Consider the following 26,745-nt stretch of genomic DNA (forward strand, 5'->3'; position numbering starts at 1 on the left):
TAGAGTTAAACCCTCTCCAACTGCTGTGTGAGCAGTATGGTGCAAGGTATCTTTGGGTAGGTTGACAAAATTACGATCAAGTTGTGTCTTAATTTCAAAATCACTATCAGTTGAATTTAATTGGTACTTAATAACTTAATAGAGAACTTAACAAACTTTCAAAATCTGTATCAAACTCATTGTCTAGTTTATTATAATTACATTTACATTTATACTTTAATGAGTACTGAAATCTTTTATCCAAACCCCCCCCCCCCTAACCTTCCTTTCCTTTTGTCTAACTGGTCTTTAAGAAAAGCCTTCCTCTTTGTCAGTTTGGTTCTTAACCTTTCCTTATTTTTTCAATCATATTTATTGGGTTTTCTCCAATCAAGAAAACCTCATATTTTCTATTCTTTCTCTTCTTTTTTTTTTACTTAAGCTTTTGAGCTTTATCCTTCACCATTTTTTTTGACCTTTATCCAGTCCTTCACCATTTTTTTGACCTTTATCCAGTCCTTCACTATTTTTTTGACCTTTATCCAGTCCTTCACCATTTTTTTGACCTTTATCTAGTCCTTCACCATTTTTTTGACCTTTATCCAGTCCTTCACCATTTTTTTGACCTTTATCCAGTCCTTTACCATTTTTTTGACCTTTATCCAGTCCTTCGCCATTTTTTTGACCTTGGTCCTATAAAATGGAGTTATTATTATAAAGTGCTTAAAAAAACCTGAAAACTTATTTAAGTGTTTTGATAAGGTTTTATTACCATAGCGTCTGGGTTGTAGCTGACTTAAATTAGCCAATTATAGAGCTACCTTTTAACAACCATATGTGTCAACTATAGATAAATTACAAATAAATAAATTGTAATGACTTCAAGACAACCACGTACCCACGGAACAACATGTTTAGATATGCAGCAATGTAACTGACTTGGAGGACAACTTGGTGAGAATGATTCACTTTTGTTTGGGCAACAATAAAACTTCATATTTAGATTTTCTCACAAAATTGTAGTACTGAAGAATTTCATTTGTAGTACTGAAGAATTTCATTTGTAGTACTGAAGAATTTTATTTGTAGTACTGAAGAATTTTATTTGTAGTACTGAAGAATTTCTTATTGTAGTACTGAAGAATTTTATTTGTAGTACTGAAGAATTTCTTATTGTAGTACTGAAGAATTTCATTTGTAGTACTGAAGAATTTCATTTGTAGTACTGAAGAATTTTATTTGTAGTACTGAAGAATTTTATTTGTAGTACTGAAGAATTTTATTTGTAGTACTGAAGAATTTTATTTGTAGTACTGAAGAATTTTATTTGTAGTACTGAAGAATTTTATTTGTAGTACTGAAGAATTTCTTATTGTAGTACTGAAGAATTTCTTTTTGTAGTACTGAAGAATTTCATTTGTAGTACTGAAGAATTTTATTTGTAGTACTGAAGAATTTTATTTGTAGTACTGAAGAATTTTATTTGTAGTACTGAAGAATTTCTTATTGTAGTACTGAAGAATTTCTTTTTGTAGTACTGAAGAATTTCATTTGTAGTACTGAAGAATTTCATTTGTAGTACTGAAGAATTTCTTTTGTAGTACTGAAGAATTTCTTTTCGTAGTACTGAAGATTTTCTTTTGTAGTAGCAATTTTGTTGGTAGGAATAGTTGAATTTATTTTCCCCACTAAAAAAATATCATTATTATTTTAATTTTCTTTTTGGGTGGCATATTATAAATTATTAATATTTTAATTTAATCTAAAAATAAATGTTTAAATATAGGCATCTATTTTGTAAGTAAATAAATAAGTAACAACTTTTATCATGTGTAAGTATGTTAAATAAAAGAATTATATTAAAGTTATTTTATTTTTGAAAATGAAATTTTTTTTCCTGTTTTATTTAAAATCTTTTTTATTCTTTATTCAAAACAAACTTTGATCAGTTTAAAAAATATTTTTTCAAATATAAAGTTATACACAAAAATTAAAATGTAAGGTATTTTAAAAAATATGAACTAAAAACCTGCTTTTTTTTTTAAAAAAAAAACAAAAATCTTGAATGTTTATTAAAGAAAAGACCTCCTTAAACATAATTAGTAAAACTCATTACTATGTTATTGGATAGTTTACTTTCTAAATTCCTTAGGATTTAAGGGTTCCACAAGTGGGGTAAAGTTTTCCTAAAAACAGGGCAAAAATTACCCCTTTTGCCCTCTGTGGGGACCTTTCCAACGCTCAAAAAATATTTTAAGTACTAATTTGGGGTCAAGGCAAATCATAAGCTAGGGCTCTTTTCAAAATCTTGACATGACCTATTTTTAAATAACCCAGCTATATGTGTGTGTGTGTGTGTGTATATATATATATATATATATATATATATATATATATATATATATATATATATATACACACACACTATAGCATATATGTATATATATATACACTATAGCATATATATATATATATATATATATATATATATATATATATATATATATGCTATAGTGTATATATATATACACATATATGCTATAGTGTGTATATATACATATATGCTATAGTGTGTATATATATATATATATATATATATATATATATATATATATATATATATATATATATATATATATATATATATATACAGTGGGTGCTCATATTATTAGAATCACTGTCTTTTTTTCGAAAATTATGTGTTAAAGGTTATTTATTATAGAAATAAAAAGGTTGCAGACTATTTTTTCGCAACTTTTGAGTGTTGCGGTCTATATTTATTACAAAAAACATATTTATATATTTTTTTAAATAATTCCACTATTGTACAAGCAAAAGATTACATATTGGTGATTTATTTTAGTATTTTGTTATCCCTCCCTTGGCACTTATTACCGCTTCTACACGTCTTGGCATACTTTCTATGCATTTTATTGCATTATTTTGAATATCTATGTTATTGTGCCAGACTTTGATCATCTTTTTAATTAATTGTATTTTGTTGGTGATCATTTCAGAAGCAATTTCCCTTTTCATGATCTCCCACAGATTTTCAATAGGGTTTAAATCTGGTGAGTTTCCAGGCCATGGTAGCACTGGAATTTTCTTTGCTTTTAGGTACTCTGTAACCTTCTTTGCTTTATGGCATGGGGCAGAATCATGCATAAATGTAAATTTTTGGTTCTTTGGGAACCATTCCTTCAACTGTGGTACCAATCTTGTGTCAAGAACTTTTATGTATTGGTCCTGGCGCATAGTTCCCTCAACGATATATAAGCGCCCTGTTCCATGTCCACTAATGACAGACCATACCATTATACTTAGAGGATGCTTTACACGTTCTAAGATGCAGTCTTTGTGGAATTTTTCTCCAGCTCGTCTACGCACAAACTGTGATTTGTTCATCAATATCTGGATTGTCGATTCATCCGAGAAACATACCTAAACAACATCAAAAAAACTTATAAGTCAAAGTTTTAATGTAGGCAAATCTCTAAATGGAATGTGTACAATTATAAATGAAGTACTTACATTTTTCCAGTCATCGACGGTCAAATGCTGATGACTTTTAGCCCAAGCAAGGTGTTTTTGTTGCATTGCTAAAGTGAGCTTAGGCTTTTTAGCAGGTCGACAGCATCTAAATCCTTGTTCTTTGAGTCGGCGACGAACTGTCATTGGAGATACTGGTATTCCAGCATCTTGTATTAAAGTGGTTAGTATTGGCCTAGGCTTATTCCTATTTTCTAGGCAAATATCTCGTATTTTTCTATCGTCTCTTGGCGTTGTTAGCCGTTTTCTACCACAATGTCCTGTTCGTTGAGGAGTATAATCAGCATTTTTGTCCAGATTTTTTTTTATTCGGTTGACTGTTGCCACTGAAACCTTTGTCATTGATGCTATACACCTTTGAGAATAAGAAGTATTCTTCAATAATGCTCCAACTTCTCTTTTTTTCGAGGGTGAAACATCTTTTGCCTTTCCCACATTGAACAAAACATGTGATTCTAGTAAACCGTTATAGAAATCAAGTTATATGTAAAAATATTGATTTAATCATGTTTAACTGTAAAAAATAGACACATAAAAAGAACTCAATAACAAAACAATAAAAAAATCTTTGAAAACTTTAAAAAGAGAGCAATACACAAAAAGCACTTCACGCGACAACAACACAGGTATAACTGCCAAAATTGTCAAAATTCGGGAAAAACCCTATAACTTCATAATGAGATGAAATGCAATGTTGCCAAACTCCCAGATTAAAGTAAAAGGTACATACATACTATTTGTAAAATAAAAAAAATTATTTTGTTAAAATGTTTTGTTAATTTTGAACTTTATTCACAAAGTTTTTAAAATTTGGTCGTGTTTCTAATAATATGAGCACCCACTGTGTATATATATATATATATATATATATATATATATATATATATATATATATATATATATATATATATATATATATATATATATATATATATATATATATATATATATATATATATATATATATACACACTATAGCATATATAGATAACAATTGGTTACTAATTTTTCCTACCTTTATAGCATAGAGTTTTAAGAAAAAGAAGAAAAAAGCAAAGAATAATAAAATAAAAGATTGCTGCCCTGTTCCAAACATCAGTTGGTGTAGAGGCACTTTTTTGCAGCAACAGGCTATAAGTTGATGTATGTACTGCCTCCAGCAGCAGGCTATTTCAGTGTGACGCCAGAGGTGTAATCTAAACTCATACTCATTTATATATATATATATATATATATATATATATATATATATATATATATATATATATATATATGTATGTATATATATATATATATATATCTGTGTGTGTACATAGATAAATATGTGTGTGTGTGTGTGTGTGTGTATATATATATATATATATATATATATATATATATATATATATATATATATATATATATATATATATATATATATATATATATATATATATATATATATATATATATACACACACACATACACACAATGTGTGCATAAAAAAGTTTTATATATTATTTTTAAATAAATAGATGATCACAATCGTGTTGAACTTCATGGAAGCGAAGAATCTGACTACATAAATGCATCACACATCAAGGTTTTAAATTTATTAATATATATTGAATCAAAGATGTAAAAAACTTAATGCGTTCAGAATTTTTTTTTAGTTGTCTATTGGAGAAGACATCATGCGTTATATTATTACTCAGGTAGATAATGTATAATGATTCTACATAGTTTATTAAATTTCTTCATTTTAAGTATATAAAATTTATTATTTAAGATTAAAACTTACAATTTACAGGTTAAATTGTAAATTTTAATATGTATTTTAATAATTAAATACATACATACATACATACATAGAAATCATCTTCATCTTTGATGACAGAAGCTAAGGGTAAACCAGCCAGTTTTCAATGTTTATTGTTAAGAAAATCCATGCTCATCTCTAAAAGGCTGAAAATGTACCATGAATCTGCAATAACCAAATCTCCAAGTCTTGTTGTGGCAGTGATTTCAGTCGGGAACTTTGGTTTTCCGAAGCTAGTTCCGTAGCGATCATTCGGCAGAGCCATTCCATCAGTAGGCCTCACTGCCAGAAGCTTCTCAGCTAAGTACTGCAATTCAGGCTTTAAAACAATGTCATTGAATAGAGCAAGGGGCACCATTTCAGAACATAGGTACCACAGATGACATTTCAGTGCTTTCATAACGCCTTCAGATATTTCAGAACTCACTTGTGTGTACTTCAGAAGGTTCTGATAAAGGCAGAGATCATGCCATGGGGTGTCAACTGCAGATCTACACGTTGTCCACCAGGCACTGTATATCAGACACACAAAAGTGATGAAGCTGTGTAACTTCGTCTGCTGTGCAGCAGTGGTAATTGGTCCTGCTGGCAACAAAGGGATCTGCTCTTCAAGAAGGAACATTTTGATGGAGTACAATATTTTGGACATCCACCGTGTTTTGTGGACTGCACCCGGTCGATGAAAGTGAGGCTGTCTCTTCTGGATTACGGTACAGCAAACATAATTCACTGAGGTCTTTATAGTCCTCTCGCTGATGCTCTATGGAAGATTCAGCAGCTGCTTCTGTATTTTCCTTCCACATAGTAATCTGAGAAACAGTTTGTGAATCATTCAAGAAAGATCAAGGGTCGAATGGATTGAGTGTCCTGAGGAACTGTGTCAAAATGCTTCTTAAATGTGCTAAATACAGTATCTTCTGGTGATTTTGATGCTTCAATGTGCAAGTCATTAAAAACATGTTTTAAAATAACTTCTCCAACGTGATGGCGGCATGCAGACCAGAGCAACGCACAGCCAATTCTTTGCTGCAGGGCCACACACGCGGAACTGACATGTCCAGTATTGCTGGCCTTAGTATCAAAAGTCATGTTTACTATTGACTCAGCACAGTTCCATGACTGAAACAACTGCATTGTAGCATTAGTGATGATATCTCCAGATTATTGATTTGTTCCTGGTTGATAAGCAGGTACGCCAAGAATTTTGACATTAGTGTTGTTGCCAACAGCGACCATAAGTCTTTCCTGTAAGTTATGTGTTGCCTGGCTCTTCATTAGTTTAGAATCCCAGTGCAGGGAAGCATACTTTGCTAGAACCCATGGCTTCCAAACTTCAAAAGCAATTTCTTCATTCACCATATGCCTGGACCTGTCTGCTGTGGCATATGATGCAGCAATTTTGCTAGCATCACCTCCTGATTCTTGAATAATGGCCTCAGTGAGCGCAGACTGTTGTGCAGGAGAAATTTTTGAGCTGCCGTTCCAGTGTAAGTGGTTTGATGGTGCATTTTTACCAGTGTCTTTTTGGTAGTCTTGAAAGGACTATCGATATCACATTTACTTTCATCACTACTTTCATCCCTGCTGTTGCTAGAGAGCTCTACTGTACAAATAGCAGATACTGTAGCAGTAGCTGCTTTTTCTGCCCTTAGTCTCTTTTCTTCTTGCTTTTGCAGTTGTGCCTTCTTGTGCTGTAACTGTAATGCCAATTTCTTGTCATGTGAGCCAAATGATGCTGTGCTGTCTGTCTTCATGGGCTCTAAAAACTTTATGTCTTCTTCATTCTTCATGATTTTTTCAGCATCTTTTACCCACAGCAGAAATGTCAAACTGAGTTCTTCTGACATTTGTTCAAGCTTTGCAAGTGCTGACAATGATGAACGATGATCTAGAGGAAGTTCATGAAGTTTTGTATTCTTTTCAGACAGGGTTTTTCAGACAATGATTTTTTCACAGGCCTTCTTTTCTGTTATTATTGGAATATTTATTTTCTTAAAGAAAGGAATGAGCTGCTTCAATGCAATATTTGCACTGTCATGTTTTGATCGCTTTATAAGCAGGCCAGCTTGTTGATGAAACATGTAGCATTGCAGCACTTGTTCACTTGTCGGTAATCTGCAACCAGTTATCTCCACATCTGTTTCTGTAATACAGGCTCTTATTCCAAACACTGAACTTTTCTGGCGAGTCTTTTTTGGTGTAAACTTCACAGCAAATTGTGCCATGCAATTGGTACAGTGGTTGCTAACTCCTGAAAACACAAATAGAGTTGGAAACATTCTACAGTAAGTAAGAAAATATGAATTATAAAACTCTTCATTTATGCTAAGTTAGACATGAGACAAATTTGAAATAATATTGTAATAATGCCGTAGTAAGCTATATTTCGTGCTTCATGTTGACCCATAAAGAATAATTATATTTTTATAATATTTCACACAGTAACTACTTAACACCAAAGAAACATGTTTATTATAGGGCCATTAAGAATTTTACCCATGAGGGGGTTTGATGCACCTTAGGGGAGAGTGGGGTTTAATGATTATAACAATTTTTTGTATAATGTCTTTTTTTTTTTGACGATTGGTTTAGTTTGTAGAATAAATTTATACCTACAAAGTTAACTTAATTAATTAACAAAATATTGCAGGTTAAACTTGTAAAACTATTTAAAGTAAAATTGGGGTACCTTGATACAAACCGATCTTGCAGTCAACCTCCAACTCATCACATCATTGTAATGTTGCTTCTCTTACTCTTTTCTATAAATACTGTAATGGGTACTGCTCTAAAGAGCTAGTGTCTCTTGTGCCATCTACTAAAATTCATTCTTGTGTTACTCTTCATTCTATTAGGTCTCATCCTTTTACTGTGACTATTCCTAAGTGCTCCAAAAATTATTATTATTTGTCTAGTTTTTTTCCTCGAACTTCAGTTCTTTGCAATTCACTTTCTTCATCTTGTTTTCCTGATTCATATAATTTGCAATCTTTTAAGTTGTCTGTTCATCATTATCTTGCTCTATAAACTTCATCTTTTCTCCTCCAATAACTTTCAACTTTTACAGCGGTTGCTTGCAGTTGGAACAAATGTTAAAAAAAAAAAAAAATTTTAATATCAAATTGTATATAATATTTTTTTATTTGTGTAGACAAAAAAAAACTTGAATAATCAAAATAAATAATATTCACAAAAAATCAAATAATTTGTAATAAATGAGACCAAGTTTTGATATGAAAAACATTGAAGTGAAACTAAAGTGAAATAAGAAGAGCTTACTTTGTATATAATAATCAGCAAAGTGAGTTAAAATTAGCTTAAATAGTTAAAATAGTTTATATATGGCATTTTTGAAATACATACTGGTTATTTGTAAAAACTTAATGAATCCTGGTTACTTGTTAAAACAATGTTTTAACTTGTTTTAACAATGTTTTTTCCTGCCCAAGTTACATAAGTTCTATAATAATAATAATAATTAATAAATAAAAAACACGATAGTTAATTATAGAAAATAATATAACTATTAAGTTGGTTATAGTTTTTTAGTTTTCGGTTTTTTACTTTTTTTTTAATTATATTTGTCTACTATTTTAATTTCTTTTTTATTATCTTTTGTTTCCTATGTTTTTCTGTGTACAAAAAGAATTAAGTCTTAAAGGACAACATCTTCTCACACTAAAGCATGATGTATGACCAAACCACTCTTTTTCAAACCACAACACTTTTAAAAATCTTTTTAAAATCCTATATTAACTAATCTTTTACTCTTTATCTGATAAATTTAATCCAAACCAATATTATTTATGTATCAATGTCTTTATGCCTACACATCTTATCTAACTTTTAGATAAAATATTTAATCTTGTTAACCCACACAACTTATCTAAGAAAAACTACCCTGTTTAACCTACACATCATAGAAAAACTACCTTATTAACCCACACATCTTATCTAAAATAACTTCTTGTTAATCTGCAACTCTTATTTAAAAAGAGACAACCTTGTTATATTTGTTGTTCTTTTTTGTTTTTTAATTTTTTTACTATCTATCAATCTTAAAACAATTTTGATATTACCTTTCCCATTCACTATAAGGCTCATAATGTTACCAATGTTGTTATAATTACCAGTCATTTTTTATTATATTCAAAAATAATATCTAAACTACTCTTTTGATTGTTTTATAAATTTGTTTATCTGGACCAAAATACTTAGGTGCATACATTAGTAGTTTATTTGCAGAGAAAATTAAATTAAAGAAAGTTTAAATTTAGTTATTATAAGTAATATATGTAAAATATAAATAATGACTGTATTAATTAGAATATTATATTTTATGATAATTTGAATATCTTGATGATTGATATTTTAAATATCTTAATTAAATATCTTGATTAAATTTTTTTAAATATTGATTGATTTAAATATCTCAATTAAATATCTTGATGATTGAAATGATAATTTAAATATCAGGGGTGGGAGGTGTGAAGCCGACCTCAGTCAATATCTGAAAAAGATAGAGGGGTTTTCTCAACCCTATTTCGTTATTTTATTTTGGTTATACCTATTGGTAATTATTATTTTGGTTATACCTATTGTCAGGTCAGGTTATCCTGCTACTGGTAACATGTAACCCAGTATAATCTGCTTCTTGTCCTGCTGCCTTGTAGGATAGACCTTTTTAGGCAAAGGCTAGGAGATGCCAACTCCGACTTAAAACACCCCCTGCTGTGGGGCTCTTGGTTGAGTAAAGGCTAGAGATGGTGTCTTGATAAAAATACTTATCTTTTGGCAGATGTTAAATGCATCCAGATTCTGTCTTGTAGAAGGCCTCCTAGGCAAAGACTAAAGCGGAAAACAAATTCTATCTGTTGACCAGCCTCGCACCCCTTCTTCATCTATTAGGCTGGCACAGATGCAATTTTGATACATTGTTATCAGTTTAGGATGTTGAATGCTTGATCTTCTTTACTCAATGCATGGGTTTTGCTTGTGTCTCTGTTTTTATGACTAGGCAACTCATTCTATTATCTCCTAATGAGGGTACAGATCCAAAACTCAGTTTTATGGATCTGAGACTGGCTGGCAGTCAAGTTTCCCGAACTCTGTGGTAGCTCTCAGAGAGACTGATTCCATCAACAACTGAAAAAAAAAGTATTGACAGTGCCATGTTGCCCATGGATGGTGTCTCTGTTTGTACTTTTGGTGTGCATTGCCAAGGCCACATTTGAAGCCCTTTGTTACAGCTTAGGGTTTATTAATAGTAATGAGGCAATTTCTTAGGCTATTAAACAGTGAACTGAGTACTATCTATGTTTTAAGTCAAGTTCTTTTACACATTTAACAATGAATAAAATACCAAAAACTATAAAACACAAAAAAACCAACGTCATCACCAAGATCTCTAAACCTATCATTCACTAATGTTCGTGGTCTTCCAAGTAACTTTTCTTCTGTTGAGTCTTATCTCTTGCAAAGTTCACCAGACCTACTTGCTCTTTGTGAGACTAATTTGAGTTCAGCTGTCTTATCTTGTGATCTTAGTGTTGATGGTTATCTTCCTCTAATTCGTAAAGACTCCAAGAGCCACATGCTTGGTCTTGGCATTTAACTTGTCAGCCAATATTGTTGTTGACGGTAACTTTAATGCTCATCACACTGAATGGCTTGGCTCTAGTGTCAGTTACTCTGCAGGCATTAAAGCCCACAACTTTTGCGATTTCTCAATCCCTAACTCAAGTAGTCAACTTTTTAACTCGCTTTCCAGACAACCCAAATTATTTACCTTCTCTACTTGACTTATGTCTTGTTTCTGATCCTAGACAGTGCTCAGTTTCTCCACATTCACCCTTAGGTGCTTCTGATCACAGTTTGGTCACTCTAAAACTATTATCTCATTCTTCTTCATCGTCTGAATCCCCCTTCCATTGTACCTCTTACAACTACCTTAAAGCTGACTGGGACTCTTTCCGTGATTTTCTTTGTGATGGCCCTTGTGTAGAAACCTTTTATCTTCCTGTTGACAAATGTGCTTCTTACATAACTTTGTGGATTCAGGCTGGCATGGAATCTTTTATTCTGTCTCGACAATTCCAGGTCAAGCCTCACTTTTCTTCATGATTTTCCTCACATTAAGCTGCTGCAATTGTCAATCAAAACCTTCCATATCTATCAGCAAAACAATTCCCCAGAAAACAGATGTTTGTTTATTACTGCTAGAAACCATTGCAAAAAGGTTTTGTCTAACGCCAAAGCCCTTTTTGGCGTTAGACAAAACCTTTGGCATTAGACAAATTCTCAGGTCATGAAATCTCGTATTTCATCACACAAATTAGGCTCTCGTGACTTCTGAAGAATCTTTAATAGTATCAATAATAAGGGCAAATCTGTAATTCCACCTCTCTTGTATGGTTCAGACTTTGTCACCGCATCTAAAGACAAAGCTGAATTATTTGCTAAGAACTTTTCGGCATCTGTTATCCCTTTTTTCAAAAATTCTGGAAAGCGATCCGATTTGTCTAACTACCGTTCTATTAGTCTTCTTCCTATCATAAGCAAGGTTTTTGAATCTTTAATTAACAAACACTTTATCTCTCATCTTGAATCTAATAACTTACTTTCTGATCATCAATATGAATTTTGATTTTCTTGTTCTACAGCTGATTTGCTAACAGTAATAACCGATAGATTTTATCATGCATTAGATAAAGGTGGAGAGGTTAAGGCCATCACTTTTGACATTTCTAAAGCTTTTGATAAAGTTTGGCATGCTTGTCTTCTCCATAAGCTTTCTTCTTATGGTGTATCCGGAAACATCTTTAAGATTATTGAATTCTTCCTTTCCAATCGTAGTATAAAAGTTGTCCTCAACGGACAGCACTCTTCTTCATATCCTGTAACTTCAAGGGTTCCTCAAGGTTCAATCCTTAGCCCTATACTCTTTTTAATTTACATTAACAATCTTATTCTTACATCTAAGGTGGCATTCTTGGCTGATGATACTACATTTATTCTTATGGTAAGAAGCCAACACTCTCTGATTTCATGGAGGGGGCATTTGAGCTCGAAAAGGATCTCACTTCTGCTACAGCATGGGGCTCACAGTGGCTGGTGAACTTTAATTCAGAAAAAACTCACTTTTTTTCAGTCAATTGTTATTGCAATAATTTAGACCTTTCTATAATTATGAACGGTAATGTACTCGATGAGTCATATATCAACTTCATTGAAAAATTAGCATCTGCTAAGGTTGCATCTCTTTATTGAGCTCGACATTTTCTTACTCTGAATTTTATTCTCTATCTCTATGAATCTCAAATCCGGTCTTGCATGGAATATTGTTGCCATATCTGGAGCAGACTTTTCTCATTTAGACAAGTTGCAAAAACACATTGTAAACATAGCTGGACTTGCTTTTGCAGCCAACCTCCAACCATTATCACATTGTCGTAATGTTGCTTCTCTTTTTCTTTTCTACATATACTATAATGGGCACTGCTCTAAAGAGCTAGCATCTCTTGTGCCATCTACTAAAATTCATTCTTGTGTTACTTGTCATTCAATTAAGTCTTATCCTTTTTGTGTTCCTAAATGCTCTAAAAACTCTTATTCGTCTAGTTTTTTTCCTCGAACATTGGTCCTTTAAAATTCACTTTCTTCATCTTGCTTTCCTGATTCATATAACTTGCAATCCTTTAAGTCGTCTGTCAATCGTTATCTTACTCTACAATCTTCATCTTTTCTCTTTCAGTAACTTCCAACTCTAATTAGTGGTTGCTTGCAGCCTTGTTGGAAGCGAAGGTGTTTTAAAAAGTATATATATATATATATATATATATATATATATATATATATATATATATATATATATATATATATATATATATATATATATATATATATATATATATATATATCTACAATTCACAATCAAATCTGGAAAATGGGTTATAAAATCCTCTCATTTTCACACTTATTTGAAAAGTATAAATAAAGTTTTGAACTGTTGGTTACCAAATCTTTTTGAAGAATTTAAAAAGTCTAGTATAAATAAAAAAATTTAACTGTTTGTTAAATTCTTCTTGAAGATTCATTTGAAAATGTATATATAAAAATTTTTAACTGTTTATAACAATAACAAGAAAAAATATTTTTAATTTTGAAGGTAGGTTAAATAATATATATATATATATATATATATATATATATATATATATATATATATATATATATATATATATATATATATACACATAAATATATATAAATTTTTATATACAAAATATATATAAAACTTGAACTGCAAAAGTAATAAAACTCTTGTCACTAACTGCATTATAAAAGTACTAAAGCTATAATAATGTTATTACTTTTATAAAGCACTTATAACTTTCAAAGTTCATTCTTTGCTCAAACATTAGTAGTTCCAAAACTTAAAAAAAATTAGATAAGCATCTAGTATCTAAAAAACTAATAGTCCATAAAATTCGCTTTAGTTTTAATATCAACCAATAAGAAGTTTTTATGGTTGAAACTAAATTCCATTGAGCAAATCCATGCTTTGCATTTTTTATAAAATCCTGACCCAAATAAAATAAGTGCTTGAATATTGAACTCGTTTTTAATAGTAATAAGTTATAAAAAATTTTTTATAACATTAAAAATAATTATTTAATATAATAAACGTATTAAATTATTTATCTATCACAAATTATTATAAGAAAATGAATATAAACAGTTTAAATATATTTAAATAATTAGGTTTTTGATTTTACAAAAAATGCAAAATCTGGATTTGCTCACTGGAAAAAAAGTATCGACCAGTTTATTAGTTGATTTTAAAATTAATGTGCATTTTTATGAACAATTAGTAACGTTTTTCATAATGCTAAACTTTTTATACAGTACAGTTATATAAAGTTGTTTATGTTTCTTAATAAGTTTTAAATATTATTTGAATATCCACTTTATTTTTCTTTATGCTTTTCTACTTCAATTAAAATATTGTTTTATTAATAAACACTCTCTTATAAGTAAGAAACTATCTGGTCGTCGCTACTGACAGACATTTTTTTTAAATTTCAGTCGCCTTTGGAGAAAACGAGTTGTCCCATGTCACCGGACAACCATTAGGGTACACCACTGATATATATATTTATATATATATATCACGGCTGTTTCACTCAATATAAAAACGAGACTGACATCAGGAGTTTATCAGAAAATTTCCGCATAAAGAGTATAAAAGTTCCCTAACTTTAAAACAATAGTATTTTTTTTTTATAAATGCTATAGTCTTCAAATAGCAAAAATATAAAAGATCTATCTTTCCTTGTTAAATATATAGTTACATTAAATGGAATAAAAATAAATAAGGTTAAAACATTGCCAATGATTTTCGATCACTTTTCTGTTTTTTGCGATATTTACGAAAAACCTGTCTTGGGACAACTAAGATGGCATAACATAGCTATATGCTTGATGGTTGAAATCGGGAACACTTATCAATGAATGTCTGTTCTATCTGATTTTTGGTGCTCTTTGCTAATTTTTTTAAGAAAAGTTAGTTTTTAATGCATTTCTTTTTTTAATTTAATCACTATTAAATCAAAGTCGTAATTTTTTTTGCAAAAGGCATCAAATTATTAAAATTGTAATCTTTATACATATGAAAATCAAAAAATTATTTTCTGTATCTCTAGCTATGTTATGCCATATATTTTCAAACTTGGCTGGTTTACAAAATTTTTTTCTATTTTTATGCATAAATTTTTGATTACATTTTAAAACAATCACCTGACCTTTAATGTTTTGTGAGTAAAAAAATAGCAATTTGCTTTACAGACATTAATATTGCCTGTTTCAGTTAAGAATCAGGTTTAAATAAATTTCTTTTAAGTTAAAGTGGTCTTACAATGTGTATATTTAATAATATATATCTAAAATATACTTTTTCAATTTTTTTTTGATAAAAAGTGACAACAAATTACGAAAATTTAGCCAAGCTCATCATTTGGCGCGTTTTATCTAAAATCGAAGAAAGTTTTTATTTATTTTATCATTAATTATTATTCAAGAAAGTTTCAATCATTCATTTAATCTCATATGGTAAAATATTTTACTGGTGTTTATATTCTTTTTATAAAACAAAATTATCTCTAACATTTTAAAAGTTTAAAAAGTTTTAGTAACACCAGTCAAGTGATTATTTGAAAGAAAAAAAATGAAGTCGTAAAGCTCACTTTGAAACAGCTGTGATATAATATTATTATTATTATTATTATTATTATTATTATTATATATATATATATATATATATATATATATATATATATATATATATATATATATATATATATATATATAACTATATATAATAATAATATTATATCACGGCTGTTTCAAAGTGAGCTTTACGACTTCATTTTTTTTCTTTCAAATAATCACTTGACTGGTGTTACTAAAACTTTTTAAACTTTTAAAATGTTAGAGATAATTTTGTATTATATATATATATATATATATATATATATATATATATATATATATATATATATATATATATATATATATATATATATATATATATTAACAGGTGATTTTTTTTCCTTATAAATAAATATAATTAATAATAATATTAAAAAAGTGCTAATTTTTTAGAGAACATTTATTATGAAATATATTTTTTTTGGTAGAAAATTATTTTTATTTTTAAAAAAGTATTTGCATCATTGATGAAACAATAAACTTACACAAAATAATTTAGATAAAATAATTGCATTGATGAAGCAACTTACACAAAATAATGGAACAATTGAGATTGAGTTTAAACAGTTTTTGTAAATAAAAAAGTTTTTGTAAATAAGTCATAACAATTTTTTGACCTATTTTATATATTTTTTTAAAATTAGGTATCAAGTTCTTCTAAAACTTGTTTTGTATAGGATACATTTTATGTAAACAAGAGAAAACAGTTTTTATGCAATAAAGGCTAAAATAATAGTTTGTATATAAAACAAATATTTTTGAAATAGTTATGCTACTTTTTAGGAAATTTTTTATGCACATACAGCCTGTTTACATCGTTTGCATGCTTTTTGTTCTTTTATTAGATAAACTTTGTTTGAACTCATTCTTATTTAGATAATATTTTCTTTTAATAGATAGTATATGGTTGTAATGTAGATATAGATTTGTATGCCATGTATATGAGGTTATCCTGTGTGATTGAGTTTTGAATTTTGGGTTCATATACATATAATTTTGTATTGTAGCTTATATATATATATATATATATATATATATATATATATATATATATATATATATATATATATATATACTATACTTTTTATTTTTTTTATAAGTATGCGTATATATATATATATAAATATATATACGCATACTTTTTATTTTTTAATCTATTTTTTGTTTTATTTATTTTTCGTTTGGTGATATATTTTTTGTTTATCCTAGTTCATATTAGTATTTATATAACAATTTATTTTTTATTACTATTGTTAGTACTGTTTAGGTGAATTGTCTGTCTTATATTTTAAATATTTATTATTGTCTTGAAAACTGTCAAAATATGCTTTGTTTGAAAAATAATTCTAATGTACTTCATTTCTTCTCTCAAGCGTTCACTGCTCGTGTGTAACCATTCGGCGAATTTTATATTATGTCAGAATTATATATATGTTAAGTTTATAAATAGTAGTTAGTATATAAAACAAATTTTTGAAACAAATTTTTGAAATAGATTTGCTACTTTTTAGGAAATTTTTTTGATAGTTTTAGGGACCTGCCTATTGTTCAAAGGTCTTAAGCAACCCCTGAATATAATTATAAAAGGTCTTAGGCAACCCCTGGATATAATTTTAAAAGGTCTTAAGCAACCCCTGAATATAATGTTCAAAGGTCTTGAGCAACCCCTGAAAATAATTATATCTAATTTTTGAAATCCATTGTTATTTTTTTATATAGAAGACAATTAGATGGCAATTAGGAGTAAACATTTTCAAAAAAAAATTGGCACTCTACCCTCTATGAGGCTTTTCTGAACATAGCATATTTTTGCATCAGGCTCTGCAAACACATTTTGTCTTTTTTTTTTTAATGAATATAAAACATTTACTTGATACATGCAATGATAAGAAAAAAAAACATTAATGCAAAAGCTTAAGAGAAAAAAATTACAAATCTTCAAACAAATATTTTATTTGGGTTAGCTCCAGACTACACTACCTTAAAAATATTTTTAAAAATATCCTACAATAATGAGGTCTCTATCTTAAAACATTTTCAGATACACGAGACTGCATATATACAAGTGCATTATAATAATTTTCCTTTACAATTCTATTGTATTAAATACAAAGTAGATGTTTCAAGCTTTTATTTAAATAACTTTTCAGATAAATTAAATTTAATCAGGACATCCTTTCACAACTCATCATATAATTGTAACCACATTTTGCAACTTCTCAGGTTGCAAAATGTTGCATTTGGCCAAATCAGGCGCTACCATATAGACCTCCTAGCCACGGTATTTTACTTTCATGGCTGGCTAAAAAAAATTCTGACGGGCTAGCTGATGGCATGAGAGGCTAGCCTACATTTTTGTGGCTGGCTAGCCGCCTGATTTTTTTGGCTGCTTAGCTGGCTATTATATATATATATATATATATATATATATATATATATATATATATATATATATATATATATATATATATATATATATATATATATATATATATATATATTTCACCATCAGTAGGTTCATCAGGAAGAATCCTGATGAACCTACTGATGGTGAAACACAGTGTTGAAGTAATCAAAAATTAGATAAGTGTTTTTACTAATTTAATTTATTATTGCTATGCAGATGTGTATATATATATATATATATATATATATATATATATATATATATATATATAATATATTTATAGTATAATAATGACATATATACAAGTATAATACCGACAGCATTAACCAAAACAAAACAAACTTTTGCATATAATAAATATTCATATATGAAATACAAAGTTAATCAAAATGAAATAAAAACATAAATAATGTCTTAATCCAAAAAATGCAAGACTTAGCTCATAGACCAGCATTTGGATAGTTATCGTGTATGAAACAAACTGCATTCATTCGAAATGGTGCCAAGGAGGATCTCTTTCCATTCAAAATTAAACCAGTCGTGCTAAAAAGGCATTCAACAGGTACACTGCCGATGCTAAATGCAAGATAAACCTGAAACAATAGAAACTATGTAAAATAAGCAACATTAAACTTCAGAAAAAAATTAATGTTTGCTGTTATTTTTGTCACTAGTATTAGTTTAATGTCAAAAATAAAATTATCTTCTACCTTGGCTATGGATGCTAGAATAGGGAACTTTTCTGCATTATTTTTCCAAAACAGCAAGGCTGGTGATTGATTATCACAAATGGTTAGATAAAGATTTATTTCAGCTTGCAACCCATTGCTATTCTCTAATATTGCTCCAGAGTTTAGTGAAGATTTTGCAGTTTCCTGTAATAAAGTCAGTCTAAGTTTTTTAAAATCCTGAGCTGCATTTGAGCTTTTACTATTTTGATTATTGTCAATGTATGACGCAGAGAAGTTAATATTTTTATCGGTTCCTATTTGTGGTAAAATGTTTTAACCAAATAAAGAAGTTTTTATTTTGTCATAGCTGTTTTTTTTAACAAAATTTCACATTTTTCCTTCGTCAAAACAACATCACGAATTGCTGGATCAAAACAACATGCTAATTCAACTAAATTAGTAACAACTAACCGTTTCTCAATGCATTTTTTAACTAACTTTTTATATTGTTTTATCGCAGAAGAATCTGTAACTTGAACAATGCAACAATTTTTAATTTTAGTTACCATGAGTGGAAGGCAAGACAAATTTGGTGTTCCCTCGCTAACAAGTAGAGTCAGTTCTCGAAATGGAGATAAAAAATTGCGCAGTTCTTGCAAAAGTTCTAAATCTTCAGGAAGAAAACATAAATCATACTTTCCAATTTTTTTTAACACTGTATCAACATTTTAGATCTAAGATAGATTCAATCATTTCCAAGGTACTATTCCATCTTGTTGGGACACTATTTTTTAAAGAACTGTGCTCATGACTTTTTATGACCTCATTTTTAGCTTGTATGTCAAAATCTAGAAGTGAATACTCTTCAGAATACTCTTCAAGTGAACTCCCATCAGCTTGACTAACAGATTTAGTTAGCTGTGTTTGTGGAAGAATGCTTACATTTTCAGTTTCAATTTCAAAATCCAGAATTGGATCCTCTTCATCAGCTATTAGCTCGTCAACATGAATTGTAATTCTTTTGAACAACTCCTCGTCTTTCACAGTTTCAATTTCATTCGATAGCATATATCCCTTAAAATGTAAAGCTTTTATTACTTCTTTGCATTTGCTTACTAGTAAAGTTAATTCTGGAGTTTTTTTTAAGCTATCTGAGGTTAAAAGCAGATGAATTCCATGTGCGGTGCATGTTATACGTTCATGGCCTAATAGCTTTGATAATTTTTTCATATTAGCTGCACCATCAGTTGTGTTAAATAATAAAAAATGCTTATCTTGAGGTAAAAATTCTTTTAAAACAGTTTTAACAAATCGATAAAGTTGCTCAGAAGTGTGCAACTCCACTGGCTGAACAGCCAATGTGAAAATTTTAAATCTCCAATCATGCACAACACTTAAACGAATTCCAAAATAAGGTAAACGATTACGCTTGTCAGTCCAACCATCCATCATCAAAGTTCCACTTACACATGATTGTAGAACTTCTAAGACTCTTTCTTTAACAGAAGTATGAACATTTTTTAGGGCATATCCAGATATACAGTCAGATGATGGAGGCTGAAACGCTGTATTTTTTGAACAAAAACTTTTAAACCCAGATCTTTCAACTGAACTAAATGGCTTAAGATCTAAACATATTAACAGACAAAGATCTCTGTTGAATTCAAATTGACTTTGTGCCGGTTTATTATTTTGTACAGTGCGGACCCAATTAGTAATTTTAGAACTAACTGGTTGCTCAAAAGTCTTTCCATGTTAAAAAACAGCATGGTTTAGATGGTTACCAGAAGATGTCATTGTTGAAGTAACATATACCTTTGATAATCGACCTTCATCGACACGTGGTTGCTCTTCGAAACAGTATCTGCAGTACAACTGATTATTAAATAAATAATTTTAATTAATTTGGTTTCTTGAATCTTTCAAGATTAGTTGACCCATGAAGTCCCATGCTTTGGATGTAGCAGCCCTAGATTTGCTGTTGGACACAGGAATCCATCTCAGATCCTTGAGCAAGCAAATTGTTCCAGTTTTTTTTTCAATGGAAACAAATTTATTTACTCGTTCACGAACTGTATATAAATATATATATATATATATATATATATATATATATATATATATATATATATATATATATATATATATAATACAAACAATAATGATAATTCGGACCTTTAGAATGATTGTTTCTTTTCATTTTAAAATTGCGCAGATGACAAATTTCTTTTTTTTATGATAAACATTGACTACTGTTTTTGGACTGCAAGACACTTTTTTTTATAGCGCGAAAATTAAGGTATTCGAACATACGGTATATTAACACGAGACTCATGGAATTCCATGGTTAAACCAAAAACTATATTACAAAGCGATTGGTGATAGGTGATATGATAAAATTAAAAAAAAAAATGGACATAAACTAATTTAAAGATTTAAATCAATTAACTAACTATGATTTTAACGGCTGGCTATGGCGACTTATTTTCATGGCTGGCGAAGGCATTTTTCACAGCTGGCTAAAAATAAAGCAGTGCTTGGCGACGGCTAGCGGCTAATGGCGGCTTGCGGGTCTACTACCATATCTTATTTATTATAATACTAAATTTTAATATTAAAAAAAACAACCTAAATCTTTAAGTAGGAAATTATAAAAATTGATTTTACTAATTATTTTTTTTAACAGGCTCCCTTAGAACACACAGTAAATGATTTTTGGAGATGTATTTGGGAAAATAAAATTGAATTAATTGTTATGCTTAATAATGAATTTACTTCTGAAAATGTAAGTTTTTTACATTCCTAAAGTTTATTTGAGGTTTTTTTTTAGTTTTATGATTTCTATAAAAAATTTTGTGTTAAAGATCAAATTTCCATGTTATTGGCCTGAGTCAGCAAATTTACCAATGAGGATTCTTGAAAAGTAGGTTTTTTAAAAACTGATTACACTGATAAACAAATAAAATTTTATTGTGCATATCTTGTTAACTAGGTGGTTTTTTAAAACAAATTAAATATGCTGATTTCAAATATGCAAACCGTTTTTCACCATCACGTCAAGTTGTAAAGATATTTGGGTTCAAATCTTTAGTATTGAAGGTAGAGTCCCTAATATTGTCGAAAAAAAAGTTATTCAAAAGTATGTCAACCTGGGTTTCAAAAGAAGCGTATTTTCATAGAGATTTTAGAAAAGATAAATATTTTTACTTAAAATTTATTGACAAAAAAAATTATGTGAAAAAATGCTAAAGACTTTTAAAAAAATTTTAACAAAATGTTTCTCAGCAATAATACAGAAAGTATTATTGCTGAGAAACATTTTGTTATTCAAAAAAAAAGTTATTCAAAAGTATGACATATTTTTGAATAACTATTTTTTTCGACAATATAAGGGACTTTACCTTAAATACTAAAGATTTGAACCCAAATATCTTTACAACTTGACGTGATGGTGAAAAACGGTTTGCATATTTGAAATCAGCATATTTAATTTGTTTTAAAAAACCACCTAGTTAACAAGATTTGCACAATAAGATTTTATTTGTTTATCAGTGTTATTTCCTTTAAGTTATATCAAAGTGTAATATCAAATAATTTATTTTTAAGGTTTGAAATAATATTGTTGCACGAAGAGGATTGCGGGATTTACAAGTATAGACAAATACAGTTTAAGAACATCAAAGTAATAATCTCAACACAAGACACTTTTTTTCAAATCTTTTTGTGAAAAATATTTAAATGTTTTAGTTTATTTTGAAGGGTTCATAATATATTTTATAATTAAGATATATTTTATAATTAAGATGGATAAATCTCTTTTTGTCACTCAAGCTGCTTTTTCTCAGTGGCGTGAAAATAGTATACCAGAGGTTCATTTTATTTTTCATATTTTTTATCAACTTTATGATATTTTTAAACGTGTATAGTTTTAATTCTTGTATATGTATTTAACTTAATATCTCCCTTATTTTTAGAAAATGACGGATTATTTAGGGTTTATGAAGTTTATTCAAACATATCGCAACTCTTCTGTAACTCTAGTTCATTGCAGGTATTTTGTATTTTTATTATTTATCTGCAACAATTGTTTTTGTTCTTTTGTTTTGTTTTGATTTTTAATGGTAAGAATATTTTTTTTAGTACTGGGACAGGACGTAGCGCCACGTTTGTTATTATGGATTGTGTTTGGAATGCTTTAGAGCGTGATGTAAAGGTAGTGTCAATATCTTTTTAGAACCTTTTTGATAATTTGTTTAAATGTAAACAAAATTAAAATATTTATTTTTAGTTTGATGTATCGCTTATAGCCAAAAGTTTAAAAGAACAGCGTCAGTTTGTTCTTCAAAATAAAGTAAGAAAATTTTATGTAGTTTTTACTAAATTGGTAGAAGATATTTCAATAAAAAGGTTTAACTTTACCTCATAATGCATTATGTGCCAGATTTTATAAGGAAACTCAGAATTTAAAAATGTTGGTGGTATATTTAAAAAAAAAAAAAAAAGAAAGAAAAAGAAAAGAAACTTTGAATATTGCACAAAAACGATGTTGGGTTTATAAAAAAAAAAAGCCTTCTTAAAGTTTAGATTTTTGAAGGAGGTAGTAAAACAAAGGTTTTAAGTTTTTAGATTTTATTATTTAGGTGCAATCAAATTTTATGGTTTAATTAGTGACAAAATATTATGTACTCAATAAAACTAAAAACTTTTTAATACTTAATCGAAAGAAATATAATTTACTCGCCCCACAAGTATTTTTGATATTTTGTATATAAACAACAAAATATAGTAATAAATTAGATACCGTGGCTTACACGGATAGGCGGGTTTTATATTAAATTTTTATAAATAAATATGTTATCTTTGCAATGTCATAACACGCCTAGTAAATTGTTACATCATAAATTACCAATAAAATCATGGTTTACTAAAAAGGTTACATTTTACCTAAAACCAATGGAACATTTTTAATTTTGGAAAAGACGATTATGTAGCATGCTGAATAAAAAAATTCTGGATAGTGTAAAAAAATGTGTTAATTTATACATTGTTATCTGCGTGTTTGGGAAAAAGTAATTACATTCTTATATATGCATTATTTTTAGGACGATTACATGTTCTGCATCAAGGTCACTCATCATTTACTTCTTGACTCGATCCATCATTATAATTGATCAAATTTTTTATCGTTGATCAAGTTTCATATTATACATCAAATAAAATATTAATTTTAATAAGTTTAATATATTTAAATAATTTAAAAATTTTTTACACATTAACGATTATTTTATGATTTTCAATTTGAAAGATTTGTGAAGAAATTATTAATCAAAAATATTTATATAAATATTTATTAAAGTATTTAATTAGTTTATATTTTTTAATAAATTTAGTAAACAAATCTTTTTTCTTCGTTTACTTGTCCTTCAAAATAGCCAGGGGGAGGTTTTCTTATTGCATAGTGATATTCTGAGAGCACTAATTTGCTATTTTTGAACTCGCTATTTTTGAACCCATGAATGTTATGTGTTCCAAATATACAATCAAATTGAAAAAAAAATGTTTAAGTTTATTTAAATACGTTTCAATCAGAGTAAAAACGGGTATAATCTATTTATTTATATTATAATGAAATAGATGATAGAATGAAATAAGTATGACAATGTTTATTCTTTTGCTCCTACTTACAGTATCGGACAAAACGAGTGCAACCAAATAATGCTAATTTAGTTTCTTTATATAAAAGTGCTGCATTTTTTCAATTTAGAGAAATAACTATGTAACTGTTTAGAGACAAAGTTCTTCAAGTTTTATCACAAAGTTCATTATTTGTACACGAAAATTAATAAATTAATCAAAAGTATTAAAAAAAGTTGATTTCCTTCTGGACAAAACAAGTGCAACTTGACAAAATGTTGACCAAGCTGTATTTCGCTATCAATATTTCGTGGCGAATCTTTTGTTGTCGATCACAGCCTTGCATCTTCGAGGCATAGATTCGATCAGGTGATCAATGAAACTTTGTGGAATCGCTGCCCAGGCCTTTTGGATTTGTTCAAACAGTTGATCCTTATTACGAACACCTTCACGGTTAATTCTGCGGTTGACGATCTCCCACAGGTTCTCGATAGGGTTGAGATCCGTAGATTGAGGCGGCCAATCCATCACCGATTGGTGGTTGTCTTGAAACCACTGCTTGACTACTTTTGAAGTGTGTTTCGGATCGTTGTCTTGCTAACAAAACCTATTTTATTGGCATATTCCATTCAGCATGAGGTAACATAACATCTTTCAGGATTCTTTTATACATGAAACGGTCCATTATTCCATCGTTTCGATGTATTGGACCTAGACCGTTAGCAGAAAAACACCCCCAGACCATTACATTGCCTCCACCATGCTTCACGGTCTTATGGCAGTAACGTAAATCGAGGCGTTTTCCGGCCGGTCGATGTACACGGCAAATGTCATCGCTACTAATGATGTTGAACTTCGATTCATCACTGAACAGGACAGTTCGCCATTTCTGCACATTCCAGTCAATACGAGATGTAGCAAACAGGAGTCTTTTCTTCTGGTTTTTTAGTGAAATCAGCGTTTTCTTTGCAGGGCGTTGAGAAAACAATCCGGCTTCAACAGCACGTCGTCTGATTGTTCGGTCCGATACAGGCAGCTCTAATTGCTTTTGTATCTCGACTGATGATATCCAGGGATCCTTCTTGACGGATGTGACGATCATAGAATCCTCTCTTGAAGTGGTGGAACGCGGTCTTCCACCTTTGTTATCTGCTGCCAACTTCCCCGTAGAACGATATTTGGAACATAGTCTTGATACGGTCCATTTTTTCACGCGATATTCATCACAAATACTTTTTTGTGACATTCCACTTATGTAATCGCCAATAATTTTCTTTCTTAGTTCCAATCTAAGACTGTCGGGAGCCATTTTTGCACTTGAAGTCATAAAAATAATAAAAATAAATAATCACGCTTCTTAAGGCTTACCGTGTTACATTTACCTTGTGATGATGCAATAATGCTCTGTGGAACACAACGTCTTGGTTGGATGTGGACTGTATTCCAGATGCTTCTTCTGGAAGCTTCTGCATGCTTCTGGAAACTTCTGGATACTTTCTTTAATTATTAAAAAACTTCCGTGACGTTGACACGGACCAGACTTAAGAAAATGAAACAAACCAAAAAAGTTGCACTTGTTTTGTCCGCTGCAAAATGGCACTTGTCAACGAAATTCTGCCTGTGTGCTGTCAGCTGATTGCTCATGTCATGGCATGCTATGACTCCAGACTCCTGAACTGTTTGCTGTGGTAGTATAGTTCGTTTCGTTTTTAAGACATGTGAAATTAGGAACACTTTTTAGCATTGTTCGATGTTGGTTGCAAATGTTTTGTCCAATACTGTATATATTAAATAAACATTGCTGTTCAAACATGGTGTCCTTATCTGAAACAAGACATTTTAAAGTTAGTAAAAGTACAAAAAAGAGCTACAAAGCTAGTACCAGCTTTTAAAATAATGCCGTATGAAAGAAGATTACAGTAAATAAAATTAATTGCACTAGAAGAGCATCGATTACAAGGAGATTTAATTTTTTATTATAAAATATAAAAATGTTATGAGGAGATTAATTGGATAAACGACTCAATATGTAATGCTCAATTAAAACATAACTTTCTTGGTCATAATCAAAAGTTAGCAAAGACATACTGTAAGAGTAATGCTAGATTTAATTTCTTATCGTGTAGAGTTGTAGAAGCTTAAAATGGTTTGCCGCAAATACTATACAATCAATAACAATTGATCAATTTAAAAATTAACTTGATAAATCAAATTATTGCAAAATTTATTTATTAAATCTTTTTCTGAATAAGATAGAAAATAAATAATTTTCTATGAATGGTCAAATTTTCGGTCGCGTAATAATTTTTTGGGAAATTTAATCTTTTCAAAATTAAATTGGCTAATTTTTCAAAATTAAATTTACTAATATATTTAACCGGCCGTGGCGCGTTGCTTAGAGCGCTTGCTTTAGAAGCAAGAGATCTCGGGTTCGTAG

The 26,745-nt window shown here is 29.3% G+C and overlaps 1 protein-coding gene across 1 annotated transcript in view; it reads left to right on the forward strand.

Moving 5' to 3' along the window:
* The window catches only part of LOC101238484 (tyrosine-protein phosphatase non-receptor type 13), a 176,954-nt gene extending 152,882 nt beyond the window's left edge, over window positions 1-24,072 (forward strand). The window contains exons 33-42 of the mRNA XM_065792946.1: window positions 5,044-5,111; window positions 5,182-5,223; window positions 21,361-21,459; window positions 21,539-21,597; window positions 22,281-22,356; window positions 22,478-22,543; window positions 22,649-22,725; window positions 22,815-22,887; window positions 22,963-23,025; window positions 23,777-24,072. Coding sequence (XP_065649018.1) covers window positions 5,044-5,111; window positions 5,182-5,223; window positions 21,361-21,459; window positions 21,539-21,597; window positions 22,281-22,356; window positions 22,478-22,543; window positions 22,649-22,725; window positions 22,815-22,887; window positions 22,963-23,025; window positions 23,777-23,845 — 692 coding nt within the window. The 3' untranslated portion in view covers window positions 23,846-24,072. The remainder of the gene's footprint in view (window positions 1-5,043; window positions 5,112-5,181; window positions 5,224-21,360; window positions 21,460-21,538; window positions 21,598-22,280; window positions 22,357-22,477; window positions 22,544-22,648; window positions 22,726-22,814; window positions 22,888-22,962; window positions 23,026-23,776) is intronic.
* The last annotated feature ends 2,673 nt before the right edge of the window (window positions 24,073-26,745 follow it).

This window comes from Hydra vulgaris, chromosome 03 (assembly GCF_038396675.1).
Source record: "Hydra vulgaris chromosome 03, alternate assembly HydraT2T_AEP".
NCBI lineage: Eukaryota > Metazoa > Cnidaria > Hydrozoa > Anthoathecata > Hydridae > Hydra > Hydra vulgaris.